At 44.5% G+C, this 23,656-nt stretch overlaps 1 protein-coding gene across 2 annotated transcripts in view; it reads right to left on the reverse strand.

Moving 5' to 3' along the window:
- ETV6 (ETS variant transcription factor 6) overlaps positions 1 to 23,656 on the reverse strand; it is a 131,691-nt gene that overhangs the window by 12,112 nt on the left and 95,923 nt on the right. For both annotated transcript variants that reach the window (XM_040063210.1, XM_040063212.2), the window contains exons 3-5: positions 14,642 to 14,806; positions 11,564 to 11,698; positions 6,525 to 7,067 (exon numbers count right to left, since the gene is read on the reverse strand). In XM_040063210.1, the coding sequence (XP_039919144.1) occupies positions 6,525 to 7,067; positions 11,564 to 11,698; positions 14,642 to 14,806 (843 nt within the window). The remainder of the gene's footprint in view (positions 1 to 6,524; positions 7,068 to 11,563; positions 11,699 to 14,641; positions 14,807 to 23,656) is intronic.

Raw genomic sequence — 23,656 nt, forward strand, 5'->3', positions numbered from 1 at the left:
TTTCTTCCTGCCCTCTTCTTCTGCTCCATCCCCTCATCCCCACCAAAGAGATGGGCATTTTCAGTATTATCTTCAAGTGTTGTTCTTTTCCTGCTCCACCACATGGGTAGAAAAGTGTCCTGCTAAAGAAACCTGTCTCTGATTCTTCTCTGGCTTTTCCTCAGCTTTACTGCTCATGAAAGACTGAAAAAGAAATTCAGCTTCTGCCTGTTCACATGCACTTCTTACAAACACGTCACAACCTCTCTGACATCAGCTTCCCTTCCCTTCCCTTCCCTTCCCTTCCCTTCCCTTCCCTTCCCTTCCCTTCCCTTCCCTTCCCTTCCCTTCCCTTCCCTTCCCTTCCCTTCCCTTCCCTTCCCTTCCCTTCCCTTCCCTTCCCTTCCCTTCCCTTCCCGAAGACAGCCCTACCAGTTTAATGGTTTGCATTTGAATTAACGTAAACTGATGTGTGCTGTTTGTAAGTGATTGGTATTAAAGCCAGACTTAAATAGGCCTGTCTCTGGAGACAGTGTAGTGTCAACACTGTAAACAAACTGTGCTCTCCTGGTTTAACTAAGAGAATTCAAAGTGATCCAAATTTGCATTGTAGAAGAAAATCTGAATTAATGAAAACAACTCTAGCCTGAAGGAAGCGTGCAGTATCCAGGGAAAATAAGGCACTTTTTCACATTAAAATGCGTGTTTCCTAAAAGAGAGTGTAACATCCTGCTAACCCCAGTGCATGCTTAGGGAACTCTGAACTCATGTGTCTAGCCATGGGATGTAAATGGGTGCTGCAGTACAATAATGAGAAGAATGAAATTTCAGTGACTGAGCTTTCCTCTGGCTTGGTCAGTCCTGGCTTCTGAGTAGACCTGAACAAGCCCTGCCTGCAATTTCTGCTCCTGTAACTGCGCAGTAAGGATGGAGACAGCTGTGAAGCAAGACACTACACACAAAATCTACAACCACCTATCAAAGCTATTGCTATTCAGCCCCTGTTTGAGCTTGAGTGTCATTAGTTAAATTGGCAGGGAAGGCCCACTTTCATGCTGAATTTAATTGTTAATGCCATGTTAAGAAGACTCTCAAGGTTATAATGAAAACTCCTATGAATACGAGCTCTATGAGCTTGAATCTCATCCACACTGCAGTCTCTCCAGCAATCTGGCTTTCCATAGGGGCTCCAAGAGACGTGGCGTGGAGTGGAAATGTGAAAGTGTACGTGACTGCAAGAGCAAGTGATGAAACACAGCCAGTGACATTATCACTGTCACATCCAAATGGGAGTGACAGGCCAGCATTACACCAGGATTTTCATGTTCTTGCAAGGCTCCTTTTTGCATGAGCTACTGCCCTACGGGAAGGAAGGTCAGTTCCCTGGAAAACAGTTACTGAACCCCTACCACTTACAACTTAGAATTGCCAAAGTGAACCACAGTTTTGGCTTTCTCTAGGTTGCCAGTCTGTAACTTGAAATTGCCCAGCTGCTGCGACCATCCTGTCAAAGCTTCCCCCCAAAGTCCGTGTGAGCCCTGTGGAACAGCCCTGTGGAACGCTGCCAGTAGATGTGGCCCCATGCCCTACAACCCTCTGAGCCCTGCCCTTAGACAGCTCCTTACCCAGTGCACTGGGAACCTGCTCATCCCACAGCCATGCAACTTGACCCTGCTGTGAGGGGCAGTACGAAAAGCCACCCTAAAATGTGGGACAACTATACCCACCACCTTCCCTCAATCCACTAGGTGGGTGATCTTATCATACCAAGACAGCAAATCAGTTAAATGGGATTTACCTTTGTGGCTGACTGTGCCTGATGTCTGCATTTTTCTTTAAATGCCTTTCAATAGTACCCTGTATTAACTTTTTCATCATTTTTTCCAGCCCTTCTGTGAGGGCTAACAGTATCAGTTACAAAAGCTGTAACTTCTAAGTTGTGCTTCGATGCTGGTTTTTACCCTCTGCACAATAGAGGCATAATTGTTCTTTGCCTCCTTTCCCACCCTCCCTCCCTGCCATCCAGCATATGCCACTGCATAGTAACTGTGCCTTTACAGCTGCTTTATACAGAAAGAAAAAGAAACTAATGTGTTGTAACACATTATAAATAATAAACTAATGAGGTGCTTTTGGCACAAAGGATTTTGCTGGTATATGAGTTAAAAAAACCCCAAAAGATCATCCTACAATGTGACACAGTTGTAAAGGTCCCATGGATACATCTGGGGCAGATGTGGGCACTGGGGCTCTGGTCCTAGTAGCTAAGTAGTGAGGAAGTGTAGTGGTTTGAAGTTTGGTGTCTTTTGATGTTTAAACTCTAAATGTCTATTGTTACAAATCTGACAGCTCAATCAGCGGAGTTTTTCTTATCCTAATTTAAAAGCTTTCCAGAGTATAAACAGAAAGAAGTACCAGTTGATTTGCACTTTTTTAAAGCACTGTGCTTGTGAAGGGGATATTCCACTGTCCCCTTCTGTCTTTTCCTCTCCCACACAAGTAATTTTTTCAAACAAAGGAGGAGAATCCATGATTCTGTTCCCCCTCCAAACTCTTGTCCCCACACAAAACAGTCTAACCCCTTTGGAAGACCTCCCCGTGCTCAGAGCCTACGCCCATCCCAAGTGCTGTTCTGTAGATTTTAGGAGAATGTGAGTCATTCATAGCTGATGTGCTCTTACCATGGGACTGCAGCTTTGGTTTCGGCCATCAGACTGTTTTTACTGAGATTTTATTATCACATACACATACCTTGCCACTGATCCATGGGGTTCAGGCTATGCCTCTCTACTCTCAGGATGTGTGGAACACTGAGAGGCTGAGGGAAAACCAGGAGCAAGTCAGGAGGCAGTTCCCTGTCACGACTTTGGCAGGGTAAGAATCTTGTCTATCCTCATTCCAACAGCAATGGCTTTATGGGCCTAACCAATACAGTGGTAGACAATGTGCCTCCCAACAGTTTAAACATTGTCTGGCTTTTCCTCAGACTCCTGAAGGGGAAGAAACAAATCCAGCAGCTCATAAAGTCAGATACAGCCCAGTTGCTAAGGTAACCCAGGTGATAAGAGCAGCACGCTGATAGATAACACCAGGCACAGCACTCACCTGCCTTTAGATTTCAGCATGCTGTGGATTAGTGAACAAGCCTTTCAGTCCCAGAGCTGCTACAGAAAAAGCTGTATACAGCTGGGAGCTGGAAATCTCAGGGACCTGCTCAGCATTGTATTTCCCCTCACAAAAAATATCCAGAATTGTATTAGTGAGTTTTAAGTGACCAAATCAAAGTAACCCACATAATAGAATGCCTGCTTGCTGGAGTCCAAGTTAGGACCTGGCTACCAGAAGTATTGCTGCTTGGAATTAGCAGTTCCAGTAGGGAAAACTCTCCATTACACTGCTCTGCTGAACTCCCCTTTTGAGGTATTTTTAATATTTTTACATGCTGTTAACTAGATGACTACTGATTCCTGAGATACTCAGTTTATTCCTTGCCTGGTGTCTTTACAGGGGATGCAAACCTGCTTCTTGGTCATCTCAACACGATGACCTCCAGTTCTGACAAAGTTACGCAAAAGACTTGTGCGTACTGTGTTGAAAAGATAGCTAACCATAATTTCCAAAATCAACTCCAGCCAATGATGAATAATATGTCACCTTAATGAGTAATATAAAGATCCTGTATGCCTCTGGCTTTGCTAGAAAAGTGTTAAATGGCCTTAGATGAAAAGATAATAAGACCTTCAACCTGAAATCCTTTGCTGTAAGACGGAAAGTGCTTTACCAGTAAAATTAATATTTTGAAAAATGGTATTACATAAAAAGATAGGAAAGATTAGTCAGCCAGTGAGTAGAGGTCATTATTTTGTTTGACAGGAAGTCCAGAGCTGTATTGATCGACCTCCTGAAAAGAGAGCATTTGTGTACAGCAGCAAGCAAAAACATTGTTTTCTTTCTCAGCACCAACTAATTGCATGCTGCATTTAAAAACACACTCAATCTACAAGTCAACAGATTAATGAGGCTGTGAGGTGTCTTAAGTCCAGGGAAAATTCTTTCTACACTATAAAACATCTGAGCTGGGAACAGAAGATGTTCTGGAGCACAGCCTAAGGTTTTATTCAGCAGCCCATCAGGCTTCCCCAGTAGCTCCTCATCACTGTCTCCCCTGAAAATCACCTGCATGCAAGGGGTTAAGCCTTAGGAAGTCAAGGCTCATTCCAACAGTGTGAACAGTTGAGCACTCAGCTCTGGCACTGGACTGCTGGTCAATCTTTTCACTGCCCAACCCATCAGTCATCCTCATCAAGAAAAAGGAAGTAATATCAGTGATTTTAAAAAGCCCCTTTAAAGAATATATCTGTGTTGATGTACATTTGCAGTTTAAGAGCCACATCTCATTCCTTTCATGGTCTCTCTCACACTGAAGGGGCAAGCATGGTTGGTCAAGCACCTCCATGCTAACTATGGCAGTAAAGGTAAGGACACTGAGGTGAAAAATACATTTATGATGACGTGAAATCACTTATTGGCAAGAGCTGTGAGATGGGTGGGAAGCAGGTAGAAAGGTGCTTCCTTTTAGGGGGCCTAAGTATGCTGCCATTGAATTCCACAGCTCCAGTGAAGCTGACTTCAGGCATGAAGCATGGGCTATCTAAATGCTTGGTAGTAATCCACTTTTTATCATCTTTAAATTAGCTGTGAGCTCTTTAGAGGCGTCTCTACAGTTCAGGGGCCATTACAGTCCAACCAGAGGAGCAGTAGCTTGTGCCTGTACAGCAAATGAGGCATGTGAGCTTTTACAATTAAAGCACTTGGGCACTGATGGAAGTACACTGGCCAATTTATCAGCAGAAATCTAATCAATCTAACCATGAGCTCTGTAATTCCCCAACCCTGGGCCATAAAACACTGCCCTCACCTGAACCAAATGCTTGAACACACTCCAGGTTTTTCTGGCATGAAATAATTCACCAGCTATTTCAGGTATGCCAGCCCTGCTTATGGGTCTCAGCGAAGCCATGGGCCTGCAAGTCTTCAGGTATAGCCTTTGGATAACATTTTTAATGGCTACATGTACTTGCCAAGCAACAGATTTCCAAGAGATTGGGCTCTGTTGACATGCAAACAACACAGGGATAGAAAGGACATGGGCATTAGTGGGGCTGGTGTCACCGGACACACCGAACAACGTGCAGAAACCAAAGATTCCCCAACTATGTAAGAAAACTCCTAAGTTGAAAGAAAAAAAAAATTACACCATCACATACTCTCTGTATTTTTTTCTTATATTTATGTCAGACTGGGGTTTATTCTTAAAGAATGTTTTCTTCTGGAAAATAAAGAGTAACTGCCTTGATCTCCCAACAAAACTTTGTGGGAAGGAAATCTCCAGTGATGTGACCAGTAGGGTATTTTCTCTGCCATAACTTTAAGTATATTTATTAACTTGCTGAGAATTTTGTGGGTAATAAAAATCAAAAGCAGAGAGACAAATGTCAGCCAGGCAAAAATGTCAAAGGATTAACTTCATCTTTCTGTTAGTTAGATCATGGTCCTTGCTGCGCTTGATCTTGGCTAGGTGGTAAGATATGTATCTTTGGAATTTAAAGTGGCAAATCTTAAGAAAATAGAAAATCTTCCTCATTAAAGGTGAGGGAGCACCACATCTGTAACAAATTTAAGGCATGTAAGGACAAAAATGAACAAGGTGTTTGTAGCTCTGTGGACATGTGTAATACCCCACAGGAGCTGGGGATCACATTAGGTCACTGCTGACACAACTGCATGGAATCTTTCTGGGTGTGGTGTGTATTTACATCTCCCAAAAGAAATTGGTTACTGGGGCATCCAGAGTATTTCTGAAGTGGTTGGATTCCCCTTCCCCCTCTCCCTATTTACAGTTCCCTTTGGAGTACAAGAAACATTTTCTGTAACCTCAGCTTCCTGATTCAGCTGTTGTGATGGCAGTTACTTACGATAACAAAAGTGAGACATTGCCTGTGGTTTGTGGGGGATAAAGCCAACCTCGTTTCTGTAAAAAGGGACAATCCTGATGCGAGAAGCCCAGGAAAGGCTAGGAAGTAGGTGGTATTTCATTGGTCCTGCCAGCTTCATAATGGGCTTGATACTGCATTATTTCAAGGGCTACTGACAGAGGGTTTCTTCCTTTCCATAGGATTGGACACTAATGTGAAAGGTACTCTTGGAAAACTCTCTCTTTGCAGAACAAAGCTTCAGAGATAGGTATCTTGGGAAATGAATGGATTGCTAGTGGGTGGAGAGGCAGAGAGTGTCAGGATGCAAATGTTTCAATACCAATTACACGTTCTGTGGTCATAGGCAAGTCATTCTGCACCTCTGCTTACCTATCACGAAACTCGTTTATTAATATTGCACTGTCTAAGCCACAGACATAGTGAAACTTGCAGAATGCCAGTAAACTCTTGATGTCACAGAGCAGCAAAAAGAAAGATGAAACTCTTAAAGCGTGGTTAGTTATGAATGAAGAGCATCAGCTTTGATGTAGCCTAGGGAATGCCCCTTACCTGCTATCCTGCCGATCGGCATCGCGTGGTCCTCGGGAGGGGAGACAGACACCATGATGTGGTTCATATAGGCTAACTCTTCTCGGTGGGACAGGTTGATGGGCTTCACCTCCCTGTGCAGCCCATCCTCGGACAACCTCGGTGGTTTGAAATCGGAGTGCCTGGGGTTCAGTATCAAAGGATGCATGATAGGGCTGGGCATCAGCTGGATGACCCTGGTGTTCTCCTGGCGAGGGCTGGAGGGCTTCTGCAGCACCTCGGAAGGAGGCGGGCAGTGGTTGTTTTCTATCGGGGACACTGAGAGAGGATAGGGCTCCTGCTGGTTGTTCTCGTGCTGGTGCCTCGTCCCTGGCACCCTGTCGGCCGGGGACAGGCGGCGGAGGGTGCTGTCCATGGGGGACTTCAGTGGCCGCTGGTCGGGGTCTGGCGACGGACGGTGGTTGTTGGTGATGGGTGACCGCGAGCGATGCAACAGTTCAATGGTTGGGGGGTTGTGGTGGACTGCTTCTGCGGAGGGCCTCGAAGGTCTCTGCACAAAGCTATCTGTGGAGAAAAAAAAGGCCCCAAAATACAGACTTTCTGTATTGTGATCCAGGTATAGGAGCTACTGCTGACAGCTTGCAAATGTTTTTTATTTGTGTGACCTACAGATGCCCAGAAAAGTACTGCATAAATGCAGATAGTTATTATTTCTACACAGAATGAAAACAGTGAAAACAATCTCCCTCCACCACCACGTAACAACAATTCCTTGGGAAACACACTAAGAGAAATCCCATTTGGAGGAGCTGACTGAACACTTGTGAAGAAAGTAAGATCTGATTTAGCTGTACTCTGTTTCTGCACAATTTTTTTGAAACTTATATCCGGCCATTCCTCTTACTACCATGATGAGCACTGTAAGGTAGAAGGGAAAGAAAAAAAGGGAAAATGTCTCCAGGAGAATACTGGTTATTAAGTTTTAGATGGCAGAGGCTTAGGTCAAGGTAGAGAGTTACTCTGTGTGAAATTATCAACTGGGTTGTTTAAAAAAACCCCTACTGGTAGGAAGCTCTTTATGAAACCCTACGTTTTATCCCTATCCCTGATTTTAAGAGCAGGTTACATCTTCATAAGGATATTTTCATCTTCTTTTATTTAGTCTGTGGTGTCTACTGATGGATTGTCCCATATAAGCGCTTACATCTCTTCAGCAGTCCGACTTCTAGCATCACTTTTGCATTAACACACTTTCCCAGCTGTGATGCTTAACAGCACTAGGGAGATAAATTACTAACAATCCTCTCACAAAATTAAAATTTTTGCCAATGCAAACTTTCAGGTTAGCTAAGGCCATCAATTTTGACTTGGGAAACGACTGACAAAGAGGAAAGCACCACCAGAGCTACAGTGACTAACAGGTTTTTATCAGAAAAACAAAGATCAAATTTCAGTGCTGTTTGTTGAAAGCCTTGGGTGATAACAGAAGGAAACTTCTGGGTATGTGTCAACAACTGGAACAAGTAGCTGCCTATTTGAGGCTGCCTGTTTGTTCACTCCAATTTTCTCTGAATATTAAATGAGTCTCTTGCTCTCTTGCCAAGGCAGTGATACCTGTTTGAAAACCCTGTTGAGGTATAGACTAAAGGGCTCCTGCTGCTCCAGAACTCAGGCAGGCATCAGGAGATGGATCAGCACATAGCCAGGGAAAGGCCTGAACAGGAAAAGCTCAAGTCCCAAGAAAATGTAGTGCCAGGCAGTGACGTAGTGTCTGCACAAGAACACTGAAGTCTACAGGAAAAACTGGAATTTTAGGCAGAACCGACATTGCTCTAGAATACTTACTAAACACACCTGTGGTCCCAGACAAGAAAAATGCATTTGTAGGGCTCTTCAAGATACTCCCAATGGAACAGCTGGAGGATATGAAACTCCAGAGCTATATATTGTTCTTGCTTAAACACAGTTTTAAATACAATCTGGCCAGTGAATTGGGCTAGCCCAAATGAAGATCAAAGAGGAAAAATTCACAACTGTACCTACCTCTGTGGCTGTATTTCCTCCTTTCTTTGTCACGACAGAAAGAAAATCAACTCCCAAATTTTACTCAGTGTCCTATCTTCTACAGACCATCCACCCCCATCACTGTACATTCAAATGCACTGTGCTCATTCTTGGCCTGTAAATACAGACCAGAAAACTGTGTTGTTTGTCCTAATTATTTAGTGCCTTGGCTGAAGGGACCAGCTATCTTTAAAGCAGAAAGGAATGCTCTGCTGTGCTTTTCACCAAGCTCTCTGCAAACATTAGCTGGCTCTGACAAACTCCAAACAGAGGTGTTCCTGCCTGTCTGCTTCCAAACCGTGGTGATACTGGTCCTGGACAGAGGAAAGTAGAGACCAAGGAACTCTTGAAAAAGCTGGAGGAGGAAACACCACAAACGGATACACACTAGTGGTTCACTTTCCTTCAAGATCTTTTCCTTAAAGTACTTAACGAAAGAATCCCCTCATGGCCAAAGATGCCGTTTGCCATAAAACCATTCCAACTCAGCTCCAAGGACTGCCAAAAATGACCCTGAACAGAAAAAAATCCTCATCACATTCATTCCTTGGCACATCTGGTGATTGTAAGTTGAGCACATATGGCAGATCATTTCAGGCAGCACTAGATTCACTCCGGCTCTTCATTCCAAATGAGCAACACTCTTTTCCTGAAGACAAAGCTGTGAAAGGAAATTCACCTCCCAGGAAATTTGCTGACCTATCCATATAGGGATGGGTGGGGCTGCACTTACTCTGGGAGTGAGCAATTGCTGGTCTGACAGTCCCAAAGATCAGCACTCTCTGTTTACCAATGAAAGAAGTGAGGGAATGGCAGCGTGAGCTTCCTGCGTGGCATCCCATCAAATGACTCAGAGCTCCAGCAGAAGGACCACGAGATGAAGGCAATTCACTTTCCATTGCTCATCCCTCTGCAGGGACAGAGTCCATCCCAAGCCAATATCCTGAACTGTGGTCAATTGATTTCAAACAACCAAACCCCCTCTGTTTAAGCCTAGTAAGAAACCACTAGATGGAAAGCATTTAAAAGCAGGATCATAAGTATAATCCATTAGGAAATGGGCAGAAGAGCCAGAAAATGGAAAAGATCACTGGAGTAAGGAGAGACTGTAATAAAGATCTATCACCTGTGAAGTTTAACCACTCAAAATAGTGCCAGGGTAAAACCTGTCCCCTCTGTCCCTGTTTGTGAGTTAGCCAGGGTTAAGTTCTGCTCCTCACAGTCATTCACCTTTTCTAAGTAAGTTGTATTTTGCTGAGGGAAAATAAAAAGTCAGTTGTGCTAGTTTCTCCCAAGCGACTTTGTGAAACAGGAGGAAGAAGTAATGTCAAACAAATTCACCTGCCTGTAAATTTTTGGCATAGAGATTTTTTTGATTGCTCAGTCTTGTGGCAGGTAAGCTGTGGTTTCTTTTGCTTATTTGAATGAAGTTCCTCTAACAGCAAACCAAGAACTAATTTTTGTCACTATAAAGAGAAGTTTTAAGTAATAGCACAGAGTTCTCTAAGCAAAAACAGTGTTACTATCAGCAGCCAGAGTATTGTAAGGAAGAAATCTAAGTCGTTTCTTAATCACTAGATTGTAAAAGATGCATTTTTTAAATGACACACACGAAAGGCTAACTGATCATCCCTGTGAAATCCTCTCTAGTCAAATTGCTCCATATGTTAAATGTAGGAGTGTCTGAGAGAGCAGCTAGTATTTCTGTTTGAAATTTAGAACAGGAACACTCGTCAGTGAAGGCTAAGCTTGAGGAAAAGACTGAGATTTTACTGATGCTACTGAGTAGAGTGGGCAACAGTCTCTTGCACAACTCTGCCAGCTGAAACTCATGCTGACCTGCAGCACCCTCATCTAACCTGGAATATTTACACAGCTGTGTGGAAACACTTTGGAGTGTCCTTATTCCACTGCTGCTGTCCTGCTGTTGGCTTAGGTTCAGGGTTTTGCTGGTGCCATTTGACTCTGGCTATCTCAGACTCAGCACAGGCAACTTGGAGAGCTCTGACAGCACCCCTGCATCTTCTCTTGCAATCCCATGTTGAATCTCAGAATAGATTAATTTCTCCAGTTAGCAGAGACCAGGGTGACATCCTAACTTGCTTAGATTCTCTTCTCCTGTTTGCTCAAAAAAGGAGTAGCACTACTTTTTCCTAGATTTTTGAATTGAAAATTAAATTAATTTTAATTGAAAAAAATTAATTCTGCCTTATGCTTTAATGGAAAGGACCTCTGAAAAAGCTTAAGTTTAATGTTTTCTCTTATATACCAAAGAAATCCAAGAAGTACTTCAGTTATGTGTATTTTTAAAGAAATTAAAACCTCAGTTTTCCTGTGAAAAGAAGCACGCTTCCATTTTGAAGTAGAAGCAGCCCAAATATGCAATTCCACAAACTTAACTATTCTTTTTTCATCACCTCTGAGTCACGGTATGTGTGCACACTAGCAGACCTAAGCAAGTAATTCCTATAGTAAAAAATGAGAGAAAACCTGCAGAAGCCCACTTGTCTCACCAGGAATTGCTCAACCAGCCCAACAGCTGAGCAATGTGATGGGCTCAGTGCCAGGAGCTCTGGCACGATGTTCTGACAGACTGTCAGCTGAAGTGACTGCGAGCTGGATATTCCCCTCTGAGGCTGCCCTCCCTTGCTCTGCCAACAACTGCATTCAGCTGCATCTCCAGGATACCAAAAATCCATGAAACAACTCTGTCTATCTAACTGGGTGTAAGGAAAAATGAATCAATAGGGTCAATAAAACGTTCTGCTTTATAATCTGTATCTGACATAGCTTTTAAAGATGCTTTGGAAACAGAACAAAATAATAGAAGATAAATGGAGAAGGGTTTGTTGACTCACTAGACCATTTGATTGTTCCAAAGCTATGGAGATGGAGGGAGGAGAGCAGCTTTATTTAAGTAACTTTGGAGCGAGAAAGTGTCACAATTCCTACTCTCCTCTGTAATGGCAGCTCCTGTAAGAATGAAACAGAGTTACCTTCATCATGATTCTGGTGCAATATGACCTCTGGCTGAGCATGGATAGAGTTCCCAGGGTGGAAGAAAGGTGTGAAGAGCATACGAGCTTTCCTTTGCTTCAGGATATGCTGAAGGAGTTCATACAAAACATCACCTGAAAGACAAACAGCAGGAAAAAGGAAATGAAAATGTACATAACTGATAAGAAGGCTCATTTAGCCATCTGATGCACGAATTCATGGCTCCTGGGTGCTATTTTCAGACCCAAAAATGCTAGCAGTAAAATCCTGCATCCCACTGCAATGCAAAGTTCTCCTCTGAAAGGGAAAAAAGGCACATCACACCTCTGAGAGTGACTGTGGCAAAACAGAACGGCATTCCCTGGCACCATAATTGTTATATCTTTCCTTAATGGAACATAACACTGCAATATCCAGGAGATGAGTGGACTAACTGCTTATTCTGTGCCTGTTACAAATTACATCTTGTATGGATGACCTTATTCCAACATCTACATGAAACATGTAAGGTACTAATGCATTTGGTCTGGTGTGACTGGTTGCACATTTCAGAGTGAAATTGTACCATCACAGGATAAGAAGTCTCTTGACTTTTCGTTCTGCCTGCTCTTTTGTCACTGCTCACATGACAGAGGAACGGGTGGCAACGATTACATATTATCTGAAAACGAAATTAGTGACGTTTCGCTTAGGAAACCTTAGATTTTCTGGGAGAGTTTTCTCAAACGTGGGGTTTTTTTAATGGTTGTTTTTATGAGATTGTAAGCTGTGCACTGTTTGTCCCTTGTCTCTGTAAACTGCCAATATTCTAATTTGTGAGCAACTTGAGTTTCTTGGTGTGAAACAGTTAAAGCCATACTGCTTTCCACAGTTCGGCTTCCTTTATTTTTAACATCTAGACTCTGCTTTTACTGTCTCAGCAGTGACTTTAGGGCATTTTAAAAAGGTGATTGCGATACCTGAAAACCTAATTAAAAACAAAGCCTTGAGCACCCAGTTACATGAAAGTCTAAGAAGCGATTTTACCACGTAGTTTCCATCACTGAATGCAACAGTGGCATAATCATAAATAACGAGTGCTGTAACACTCCAAGCAATAAGGCAGCAAATTTGTACCTCTTTTGATTGGCCACACAGACTAGTGAAAACACCCATAAAGCTGTCTGCTTTTTTTTTTTTTTTTTTTTTACCTAATGAAATAGCTGAGACTTCTGCATCACCCAGATGCAGCGATGTTAAGAGGGTGAAAAACATTTTGTACTCCCTCCCTTCCCTGGGCAGCCCTGAACAGAACAGCTGTGGGGCTGTGAGCCCTTTTCTTGGCAAGGCTGTGGGAGTGGATGCCCTTCTCCTGCTTTAACCATGAGGGGAAATGATACAGCTTTCGTGTGGCTTCAGTCTGGAAAAACTTAATGCCTCTGTGGCAAACATTATTTCACAGTTCTTAAATTTCGCGTACAGTTAATTCTGGGAAATGCTGAGGTAATGGCCCTTTACCTACAGTTATCTAAACTTTTTAGGGACTGACTCAGATATCCTCCACAAGGTTTACTGTCAGTGGGGAATACCTGGAGGGAAGGAAGTAACAAAATGCAAGGGAGGAGGCCTTTAGCTGGGTTATTTCATTCCAAATTCAGCTTAACCTTCTGAATAAAGTGAGATTTTGCAAGGCAGAGGCTTTTCTCTGGGAACATTCCATTTCCGGCCTAGAAACATTTTTAATCCTGCTTATTTCAAGTGCCCTCACAGCACACAAGGGGAAGAATAGGAACATAACTTGCAGGCAGGAAGGGGAGTTGCAGCCAACATACATAAAGGTGCCCCTTGCAGTCCTTGCCCACATCCTTGCTTTCAATACTCCTTTTGCTTCAAGCAGGGCTAATTTTTAAAAGTGGTGTACCAGAATTAAAAAAAAAAAAAAAAAAAAAAAAAAAAAAAAAAAAAGACATTTCTAGGCATTAATTCTCATTAATATACTACAGTGACAACAGACATTAATGTTTGGGCTCTTCTTCCATACAAAATTAGTCCTGGGTTTGAAGCACATGCTTAAAGAACTTTATATACACTAAACATAAGCAACAGTTTGTGAGGCAGAATCTGCAGGAGGATGGTTATGGAGAGTGGCCAAGCAGGTTGGAGCAGAATTAGACACACAGCTTGATTATCAGCTGGATCCCAGCAGCACCAGCTGTACTCCTGCACCTTGTGAGCCTTGCACTGGAAGCCTCCTCAGAGCAATTCTGTCACCGCTTGGTCCAAGCTCTTTGATCACCTATCGTGATTGAAGTGCAAGCCTTTATATTTAACAGGAGTACCTCGTGTGGTCACAAAAAACAAAGCTCCCAACTCATATTTAGTTAAACACCCCCGACAAAGGAGGGCAGAGGCTTTTACCCTGCCTGTAAAACTGGAGCAGACAGACCACAGGGGATACAAATACAGGCAGGCAACACAGACATTTCTAAATCTCCTTTGTGAATAAATGAAGACATCATTTGAGCAATAGGCAGACTGGTTCTCACACCTGTCTGTGCTGTGCTGAGGGCTGGACTCCAGCACATGTGAGAATACGGTAAAGCAAAGCAGAACCCACAGGGGCTGTTAAATAGAGGTAAAGTCCCCAAGGAAGGAGTTTTGCAGTCACTTTTAGCAGCACCTCAGCCAAGACAACTGGGAGGCAAAATGCTAATATGGGCTGCTTAAAGAGGCTGGAGCACTTGATTAACTTGCTGCTGTAGTTGGGTCTGTGAACAGATAAGCCTTTACAGGGAAGAGCTGGAAGTCACAAAATGCTGCCAGAGCAGCTTGCTTTCTGGGAGCTCTGCAGGGAGCGTTAACTATAAACAGGTCGGATGTTTGGGTTTGAATTTGCATTCAAATATGCCTACAACTCAGGTGTATCAGGATTTCCTTCCCTCTTTGTCCTTTCCTCATGCAAGCGTCTCTGTCCTCCCTTTATCCTCCCTTTCCCAGTCCACCCCAACAAAGGTGACCATTTCCTCCTCTGACCCTCTTCAGCTTTTGCTGCAGCTCCCTCTCTCTTTCCAGTCACCGTTTCTGTAAATAATCCTCACCTGAATGAGGGGACCTGTATCGAAAGTCCTCTTTGGTCAGGAGCAGCAGAGCTTTGCCATTCATCTCAAAGGTGTTGCTCTCAATGGGCCTCAAGGAAAACTCCTTCTCCGCCCACCGGAGCCACTGTGCCACATCTTCCCTGCTCCAGTAAACCGGCTGCAAACCTGTGCCAGAAAGAGACCACAGTTCTGTTACTGAATTGACACAAGGCACAGGAACACAGACAGGCATCACTGAATGCCCCCTTTCTCCACACTGCATAACATACAAAGTCCCAGGGGAAAGTGTGGGAGAGGAATGTCATGTTGGTGCAGGATTACTCTGAGCGCTGGACTGTGAAATACTTTGGCACTTTCGTTTATCTGTGACATATTGAGAAATGAGAACTGCTTCAGCATCCTAAAGAAAGCTCACAGGACATTATTTCATTCCGGGTTTCCACTGTGCAAAAGGATTTTCCTCCACGTGCTCCTTCTGATGTGCAGAGCAGGCAGCAGGCAAAGCCCTTGGTGCCATCCATCCTTGGTGTGTATCCTTTCATGGAAGAGAGGCGTGCTCTCTCTCTCTCTCTCTCCACACCCCTTGTACATTCATGGATCAAGAATAATGAAAAGCTGTCAAATGCAAGAGAGCCATGGCTTCTCTCCAGGTGGCTGGGGTGGGGTCTGCTTAAACACAGCCCCTGTAACTGTGATTATCAGCACATGTCTTGTTGAGAGAGGTGCATTCAGACAGGCCCACCCCTCCTCCAGGTGCCATTACATGAGCAGGTGCCATTCCCACACTGCAGAGGAGAGCCAGGGCCAAGATTGTGCCACCTTTGGCACTGCCTTAGCCTGTGTTTCCTGCACAGCAATCAAACATTACCAATGTAACTAGGTCCATGGAAGAGGGTATAGCATTTTTTAGTAAAGTAGTAGGGATGTTTGGTTTGGGGGGGTTTTCCAACGTGCCAAGGAGCATCTGGCACTTCCTTTCTGCCAGCCAGCTCGTGCAGCTTATACAGCCTAGGCTATTGTGTTTACTCACAGAGGCCCAACCACATTACTTACCATCAAAGGCATTTTGCCTGCTACCTTTATTGGGCCCAAGCAGAGAAGCTTGGGAGGTATGACAATTCAATATCTGTTCTACACACAAATTTAAAACAGCTTCCTTCCCCTGGAGAGAAGGCAGCACGGTGAAGAGCTGTTTATACCCAAGTAGAGAGATTATCTCCAATCCAATGGGCGATAAAAGCTTTATTTTCCTTTCCCCCTCATGAGATGACTCATTGTTTGACTTGCTACAAAGCTTACCCACTGTGCATAGGAACATAAAATTTGCCATATCTGATCAGATCTCTGGTACAGAGCCTCTGGCAGGAGCCAATACCTTACGCTTCAGAGGAAGACAAACCTCCCTTCCTTGTATTGCACCTGGCTGATTGTACGCTGCACATGGGAAGAAATTTCCTTCCTGGCACACCATTCTCTGAGATCTGATTACCCTCCTCCTAGCAAGCACTAAAAGAAGCCTGGGAGAGTTGTACCGCTCTTGTTTTGGTTTGGTTTTTACTTCTTTAACAGATAGGCAACCCTTTTATTTCTGTTTTAGCAAGAGGTAACATGAAGTGAATTGCATTCTGCTGCTTTGCCAGATTCCCAGACAACGGCTTTGGAAAGTCCCAGAGCCACAGCTGCATATAGAACTGAATCTCTGTCAGAAGAGGAATTGAGATTGTGCCTGAGAAAGGGTCAGAGCTGACCTAAGGAAGGAATGTCTGCATGGCTGTATCAAGAATTTCCATTGGCTTTCAGCTGTAGCATACTGTTGTACTACAGAAACAAGCAGCAGCCTTTAATTATCTATGAAGTAAATTCTCTTCCCCCTATGAATTAGGGTCTGCTTATTGAGGTCAGAGCTTTCTGTAGGACCTTTCTTTTTGAAGGGACTGGGGTGAGGTCAGAGACAAGGACACTGTCATCTAAAATGCCAGAGTGAGGTTCATCTTCTGCTGAATAAAGGGCTATTCCTGCAGAAACCACACTCCAGACCCCAGGCTGTTGCTGCAGCTAAAAGAGAAAGGTGAGACAAGATGCAGGCAGACCACAGCATATGAAAGGGTTTTACAACACCATCTGAGGAGTACTTGAAACACTCATGTGTGATTTTTTTTTTTGCCTCTCTTTGCCATGCCGTGCAAGTAACAAATTGCCCAAAGGAGAACTGTCGTGTAGAAATCTAACCGGCCTTCTGATGTGTACTCCACCTGATGAGGCATGAAACAAAAAAAAAATCACTGTGAAAATCAGGCTGACAAGGACAGAGCTGTAGGATAAAGTCCCATGAGGTATCTGCTCCCTTATAGGTAACAATGTAATAAATAAATCACTCCCTGTACAAACAGGGATCGACGCTTCCCACCTGCAGGTGACAGTACATTTTTGCCTTCTGTTCAACTAGTACAAAAGTACTGTGTCCAAAGAGAGCTTTAGATTGGTCAGTGCTAGACCCAGAACAGCCAAAGGAGTTCCACAGACTGGGACAAGCCCCGTGAGCTGTGCTGGCAGCTCTGACACAGACCCGACACTTCACACTGCAAATGAGGTCTCTGCTGGGTTTCAGCAGCGCCTCTGAAACTTGTGAGAAAAGCCCCAGAGTAACATGACCTAGGACCTCTTGGCTTGAAGTTACTGAGAATCAGCAAGCAGCCAGTCCGATTCAGCTTGGCTGTGGCTAAACTGAGTGGGTGGATGTGCCACATCACTCCACCCCTGGGGCGATCCCATAATTAAAATACTTACATTGTGTTTGGAAAACATAAGGTGCCATAAAATAAGTAAACTGCTTTTCCCTAGATGGATTGCTTATTCTCTCACTTCCCTCCCTTCCTGCCCTGCTGCTTTCCCGGGAAGTTAGTTTCTCAAAAAAAAAAAAAAAAAACCATGCCCCCACCACACGCCCATTTGTTTTGTGAGGCTGAACCAGTTCAGTCACAGGAGGCTTTTCTAGGGGTGCACAGCAGTGTTGCTGAAAGTGCTTCAGAAACTGTCATTCAAAAAATAATTCTTTCATGAGCAGTACAGCATCTACTAAACTTGAATGCCACCTTCTTTGACCCTTCTAAAGAAGAAGTAGTTGGTTTTGTGAAAACAAGGTCATGAGATGGTTGGCTTTGCAGCTGAAGGGATTTTACAGCACAGTGTATGTTGCTATCAGTAGGTCCTGAAAATGCTTTCCTGTACTGTCCATGAAAGAAAACCTAATCCCACTTATACTATTTTCCTTCTTTGGATGCTGTTTCTTATTTTCCTCTCTCCATCTTCTTTTATTATCATGCCCACGGTGGAGGAAAATGGGCTCTTTTTATCTCTCTGGTTTTATCCTCTGCAGAAGCTAACAGCACTGTCTTCACCTAACAAAGATATTTACCAAGCAGAATAAAGTGAGGAAAACAAGAGCTGTGTTGCAAAACGAGGGCAGAGTTTTGCCTGCTGAACCGACTGCTGAAATCAGTGTGAAGGTTTTGCTGCTTTCACTAAGTGCAGGTCAGACATGGGGGATGCTGCCTTTCTCCCAGCTGCCCTCTTGGTGCCGTGGATTTCCCAGGGTGAGTTTTGACCTAAGAGTCAGACCTTGCTCAGCTCCCATCTCTGCCTTTGCTCCTCTGGTTGAAATCTGGCAAGCATTCCCCATCATGGTCTCCCTATCTGTGTAGTGCAAAAATAAACAACAACAAAAACTTCTTGAACTCAATAGCTGAAAGCAGGTTAGACCAAGCCGTGCAAACCATCAAAATCTGGCTCTGTGAGATCCAGCGTATTCTCTGTCTTCTGTCAGTTTCAAAGCACCACCTCCAGCAGAGTAAAATACAATAAGTTATTGACATGTTTATAAACTGACAGCTTTATGTGCATTAAACAGGGAGCAAAATCCCTGTTCACCTTTCTAACGCTACAGGCTGATGCACTGGTGTCTTAATAGATTATCTACTTCTGCAGCACACTCCTCACCTGAAGTCCTGTTTCTAACACCTGCTACTCTGGCTACCTTCTAAATGATGAGGATGATCAATTCTCCTGCTGCAGGGCACAAGCTGGTAACCATCCCGAGTGCAGAAGAAATCCACTCTGTTCCCTTCTATTCTCAAGCAGCAAAGCAAAGTACATTGGAGAGAGACTGATGGGGTAATTTATACTCTGAAGTAGCCAGTAAACCTGTTAAACACCAACAGGCATGGGCACAAACAGGAATGGATGTCTGTTGAACAGTTTAGGCTGATGGTCTCTGAAGAGTTCACTTCTGACAGAGTGCCTCTCAGGAAACTGAAGCACGGTCAGTGTGAGGTTGGAAAACCAGAGTGCTCTGCTCAGGCAGTATAACCTCTGCACTTAGAATTACACAGCCAGCAATATTTTCACCTGACCACAGACTTCTGCTGGGCTGACAAGTTTGTTTTTTGAACAGGTGTAGCCAAGCTTGAATCTGGCAAAGCACTTGCACTCAGCAACCCCTTCTTTGGTTTGGAAGACAGAGTAAGCATTTTACAGTATGAGTTGCTACGTTCAGTGTACGCAACAGATACACCTAAAATGTGAAGTGTCACGTACCACAGGCTGTTTTCACCTTGACTCATTTTGGAACAATCTGAGGACACAAATCCAATGCAAAATGTGATGCACGGTACCACCGAGAGCTGCTGTTCTGCTTTAGTTTCGAGATGAGGGCACAGCCACAGGACACCACGCACATGGAAAACAGCATTCAGAGTAAGTTTCGTCTGACTTTTTGTTCCACTTCAGCTCCGCTCTCCATCCTCCCGCCTGGCTGCCAGGCAGGCAGGACGATGATGTGAGAAGGGGGTAAAGACAGACCTCTCATTTATCCCTGCTTTCTGCAGGGCAGACAGAATCGTTCACACTCCCACGCCAAAAACTACTTAGCATGGTTGGGCAAACAGCAAAGGGGCCAGTGCATGCAAATCAGCAGCTGGTTCCCAAACACTCAGGGACAGATGCATCATCACTGGCAGCACCAGGGAAGCCAGCTCATGTCTGTAGCTACTGGGAGCCTTTAGTGGGAAAATGATGCTGGAGAAGTTCAGAACACTTGAATGCCTCCTACCAAGTAACTCTTTAGGGACTGATGCTCTCTTTCTTTGTAACTGATTAACAAAATTTTTCCTTGTTAGCTGTAAAGCATAATATGTGTCTGCATATGATGGTGTATGTCAAGCAGGAGAGGGGCATGGGGTTGTGTTTTGGTCTAAATTTCTGCATAAAGGCAACGCAGTCTGGAAGAAAAGGATATGATTACATTTAAATTCTTCTCTCAGGCTGCCAGAGCAGCTTTTTAAAGTCCCTTCCTGTCTCACATCTTTCTTTGGAATGCTGGACTACCAAAGTGCAAAGCGGTGTCATAGGGCTTGGCCAGTCAAATGCTCTGAGGTGCAAAATGCTGCACAGCTGCTTTAAACGATGCTGGCTGAACACTGCCACGGTGCTGTGTGTGCTGCTCTCTGGTTCCCTGTTCAGTCACTGGTTGCTGCAGCACACCAGGGACCCTGTCCTGGTATCGTGCTTGGACGTGACAGAACCACCACCCCCATGCTGCTCCCCGGCAGGGCAGTGCTGAGCTCTGGGGATCACGCTGAAGGGCTGTCCAAACTGAGGCACCGAGCTTCTCCTGAGGCAGCAGTTCTGTGCTTTCTCTGCTGGGGCTGCTGCATCCATCTCTTAACCCAAGTGACTTCCCCAGAGCACCCACAGGGTGCTCGGCAGTTCTTCAGAGCTATCGCTGCTGTGGAAGGTAAAGGCAGGAAGGGTAAAGATCTTGCTTTCACAGGAAGTCTTTCCAGTTCCTCAGAGGTGACAGAAACCTGTGGCATGCCTAGATATTCCCATGCAGATGGAGAGTGTAAAGAAGTGCCCTCAGGGACTGTTCTGGGCTTGGCACACATGTGGAAGATGTAGCCCTGCCACAGGGTAAGTCCTGTAGTGCTGTTAGAGCAGGGGACAGAATTCTGTGTGCAGTGATGTCCCTGACCACTTGCTCTTCCCCGCAGGTGCCCCTTGACCCAGGCACTGGAGGAGCAGTGGTTATTCATTGCTGTTGGGTTGCAGGGACTGCCTCATCCTATAGTAGAGAGCTGGCTCTGCACTTTCCAGGCCCAGAGATAAGCAAAGGTAGAAAATGAAGAAAAGGTTAATCCTGGCTAATCCTCAGAGAGAATTATTTGGGAGGTGAGTACGAACTGGCACAAAAGGAAATGCAGGGCAGCAGATAAAAATTCCCCTTTACAGGTTTTGTTGAGGAAAAAACAACTGGATAGGGAACAGAGGAGTTGTGGCAGGAGAAGGGACCACAAGTGAGGCTTGCACATTCTCTAAGAAGGTTTGAAAGTGCCTGTAATCAGAATGACAAGGCTTTGGGGAATCTCCTACACTGCTGGGAACAGAGGGCAAAACAGCTTTTTCAGTAGTAATCTGAAATAAAAGGCACAGGCTTGTTTCTCCTGGTGTCCTGTTGAACAAGGTCTTAGAGGTAGAGCAAAAGTGCAGGTAATGCTCCGTGCACTGTGCCTGCTCTGGAGCCTCCATGTGTGCAGACATCTGCAGAAAGCAACCCAGCGAAGCTCTGCCATGGGTTTCTGCCATGCTGACTTTGCTGGTGCCCTGTGACCCAGCCCTTCTCCTTTCACTGTCTGTACAGAGACCCTGGGAAGCTGACACATCCAAGTCCCTCAGGGCTTCAGGGTCATAAAATAAATAAAATTGCTTTCCTAATGCAGCCTTTGGAAAGTCTGTAAGAAACATATTGATTGGAAAATGCTCGATTAGAACGCACTCTCATACAGGGAAATAAATCTTTTCAATTGCCCACACCCCGTGCCAAGCTCAGCTTCCTGGAAGCAACTATGGCCCTTTCTGGAACTGAGGTGAAAATCCCATGTTCCATCACCTCGCTTGACCTGCTGACATTACACATGGTTTGCATTTGCTGATCAAGTGCACAAGCAGGACTCTAAATTAGCTTGCTGGGCTGAGACAGCTCACTGATTAATGATGGCAGATGAAGTCACCGGTACAAAAACCCCACAAAATTTGAAGTCACACTACAGAATTCAAAATGAAGAATATATTCTTTCTCACTATATGCCCAACCCCTTTTCTATGCAGACACAAGTTAGTAACTTCCTCAAATAAAATTACTCAGCCATGTCTAAGACCCCCCGGCCCCAGCAAGTCAAAAAATGACTGCTGACCAATTCCTGGAGTCCTTGGAGTTGTACCTAATGTCAGACCAAAGCTTCTAGTGCAACCCCAATGGTTAAATGTGGCCACTTGTGTTGTGTTTCTTATGAGATCCATATTTGACCCACAGGAGCCACTTGTCTCCCTTCCATTTCCACTGCATCATCCAGAGTGAACCTATAGAATAAATGGATATTAGGATGTCCTCTGTGAGCTGCCCCACTCTGGGATTCATCAGAAACAGAAAATATTACAGTGCTGGAGCAGCCTACCAGCTGCTGACAGGCAGTTTGTGGCCTGAAACAGAATTCACCCAGACCGGGACAAACCAGTCTAGAAAATGGTGCTGGTGTGCGTTGAAGTCGGATTTGAGGTTCTGAAAGGGAAAAGCTACCAAAGAAGCGAGCAGGCACAGAGGTGATGAAAAGACCAGCGGGTTTTCCAGGCACTCATTCCATGAGCCATGTCCAAGAGCTTTCAAGAACTCCGCAGACAGCTCCAACTTCCTTTCATGTTGTTTGCAAAACCTTCCTAGAAGCCTGACAAGAGCCCTCTTTCCAGGGCAGGGTGAAGGCTGGCTTTTTGCAGCTGGGCAGCACGTTCAGAGAAGGCCAGAGCGTAGCGGGGGTCAGTGAGCCATGGACAGCAGGACGCTGCCTGGCCGCCAGCAGCCGCTCCCCCGGCTGCCACACCACGGCATTCCTGCCACAGCAGCCAGTACAACACCAGCAGTGGCACTGGGATGGGGAGGGGGGAAACGCTGGCTTGGATCTGCTCCCAGTTACAGTCTTAATCTACTCCTGACTTCTTCTCAACCAATTTTTGGCTGTTGTCCATGGAGCAGACATTGCTTTCCTCCTGCTCCCTCCAAAAGGAGCTGAAAGAAATGTCTTCTGTTGGTTTTTTTCCTTGTATGTGCAAAAACTATATCCTAAACAAGAGCAGCTGAGCCCTGACAATGTCACAGGGTAGCTAGCTCAAGTGACGGTGCTGCCAGAAGCAGTTTTGCCAGTAGAAGTCAAGGGATTATAAAAACTTTCCTTTTCTTCTCAGCAGCTCTTTATTGTTTCAACCCAATTTAATCTTAATCCAGGTCAAAACTGCAGGTCTAAAAAGCATTCTTTACATTTTTTCTGCACCGGCTATGGCCACTGCTGATACTTGGTAACGCTTGCACATTGACACTGCACAGTGCCTCTCCACTGCAGACAAATTAGATTGTTCTATCTGTTTTATAGATGTGAGGCACAAAGGCACTGGATGTCTGCCCATACACTGAGGGATCAAATCCAGGAATTCTATTCTGCTCCTCTTTACAACTGGACACATGCAGAGCTTCTTTACATCCTTTACACCTACTTTACCTTCCCACTTCTTGTATCAATTATTCGATGCATCCTGGCAACAATAATTTTAAGGTACACAACCCAACCCCATCTTAGAATGAACTGTCAACACTTGCTGATTCTTTCTTTTGACACAATATGGCCTTGATCTCTGGCTGAGGGTTTGAAGATTTGTAAGTAATCAGAAATAAATTGATCTTGGTACTCTTGACCTAAATATAGTTTTACTTAAGTCTTTTGCCTGCTACCTAATTGCTGTACAGTAGAGCAGAGTGCTCAGATTATTACCATGCTTAGAGTACGTAGCACTAATGCTGGTAACCAAACTGGAAGCTCCAGGTTTAGGTCCTTATCAACACTGCTGAAAGATAGGAAAAACTGAAGAAATAGTTGCTAGCTGCAATAGATACAGGTGCCTAAAATTAAGATGGTT

The sequence above is a fragment of the Hirundo rustica genome, chromosome 4 (assembly GCF_015227805.2).
Source record: "Hirundo rustica isolate bHirRus1 chromosome 4, bHirRus1.pri.v3, whole genome shotgun sequence".
Classification (NCBI taxonomy): domain Eukaryota; kingdom Metazoa; phylum Chordata; class Aves; order Passeriformes; family Hirundinidae; genus Hirundo; species Hirundo rustica.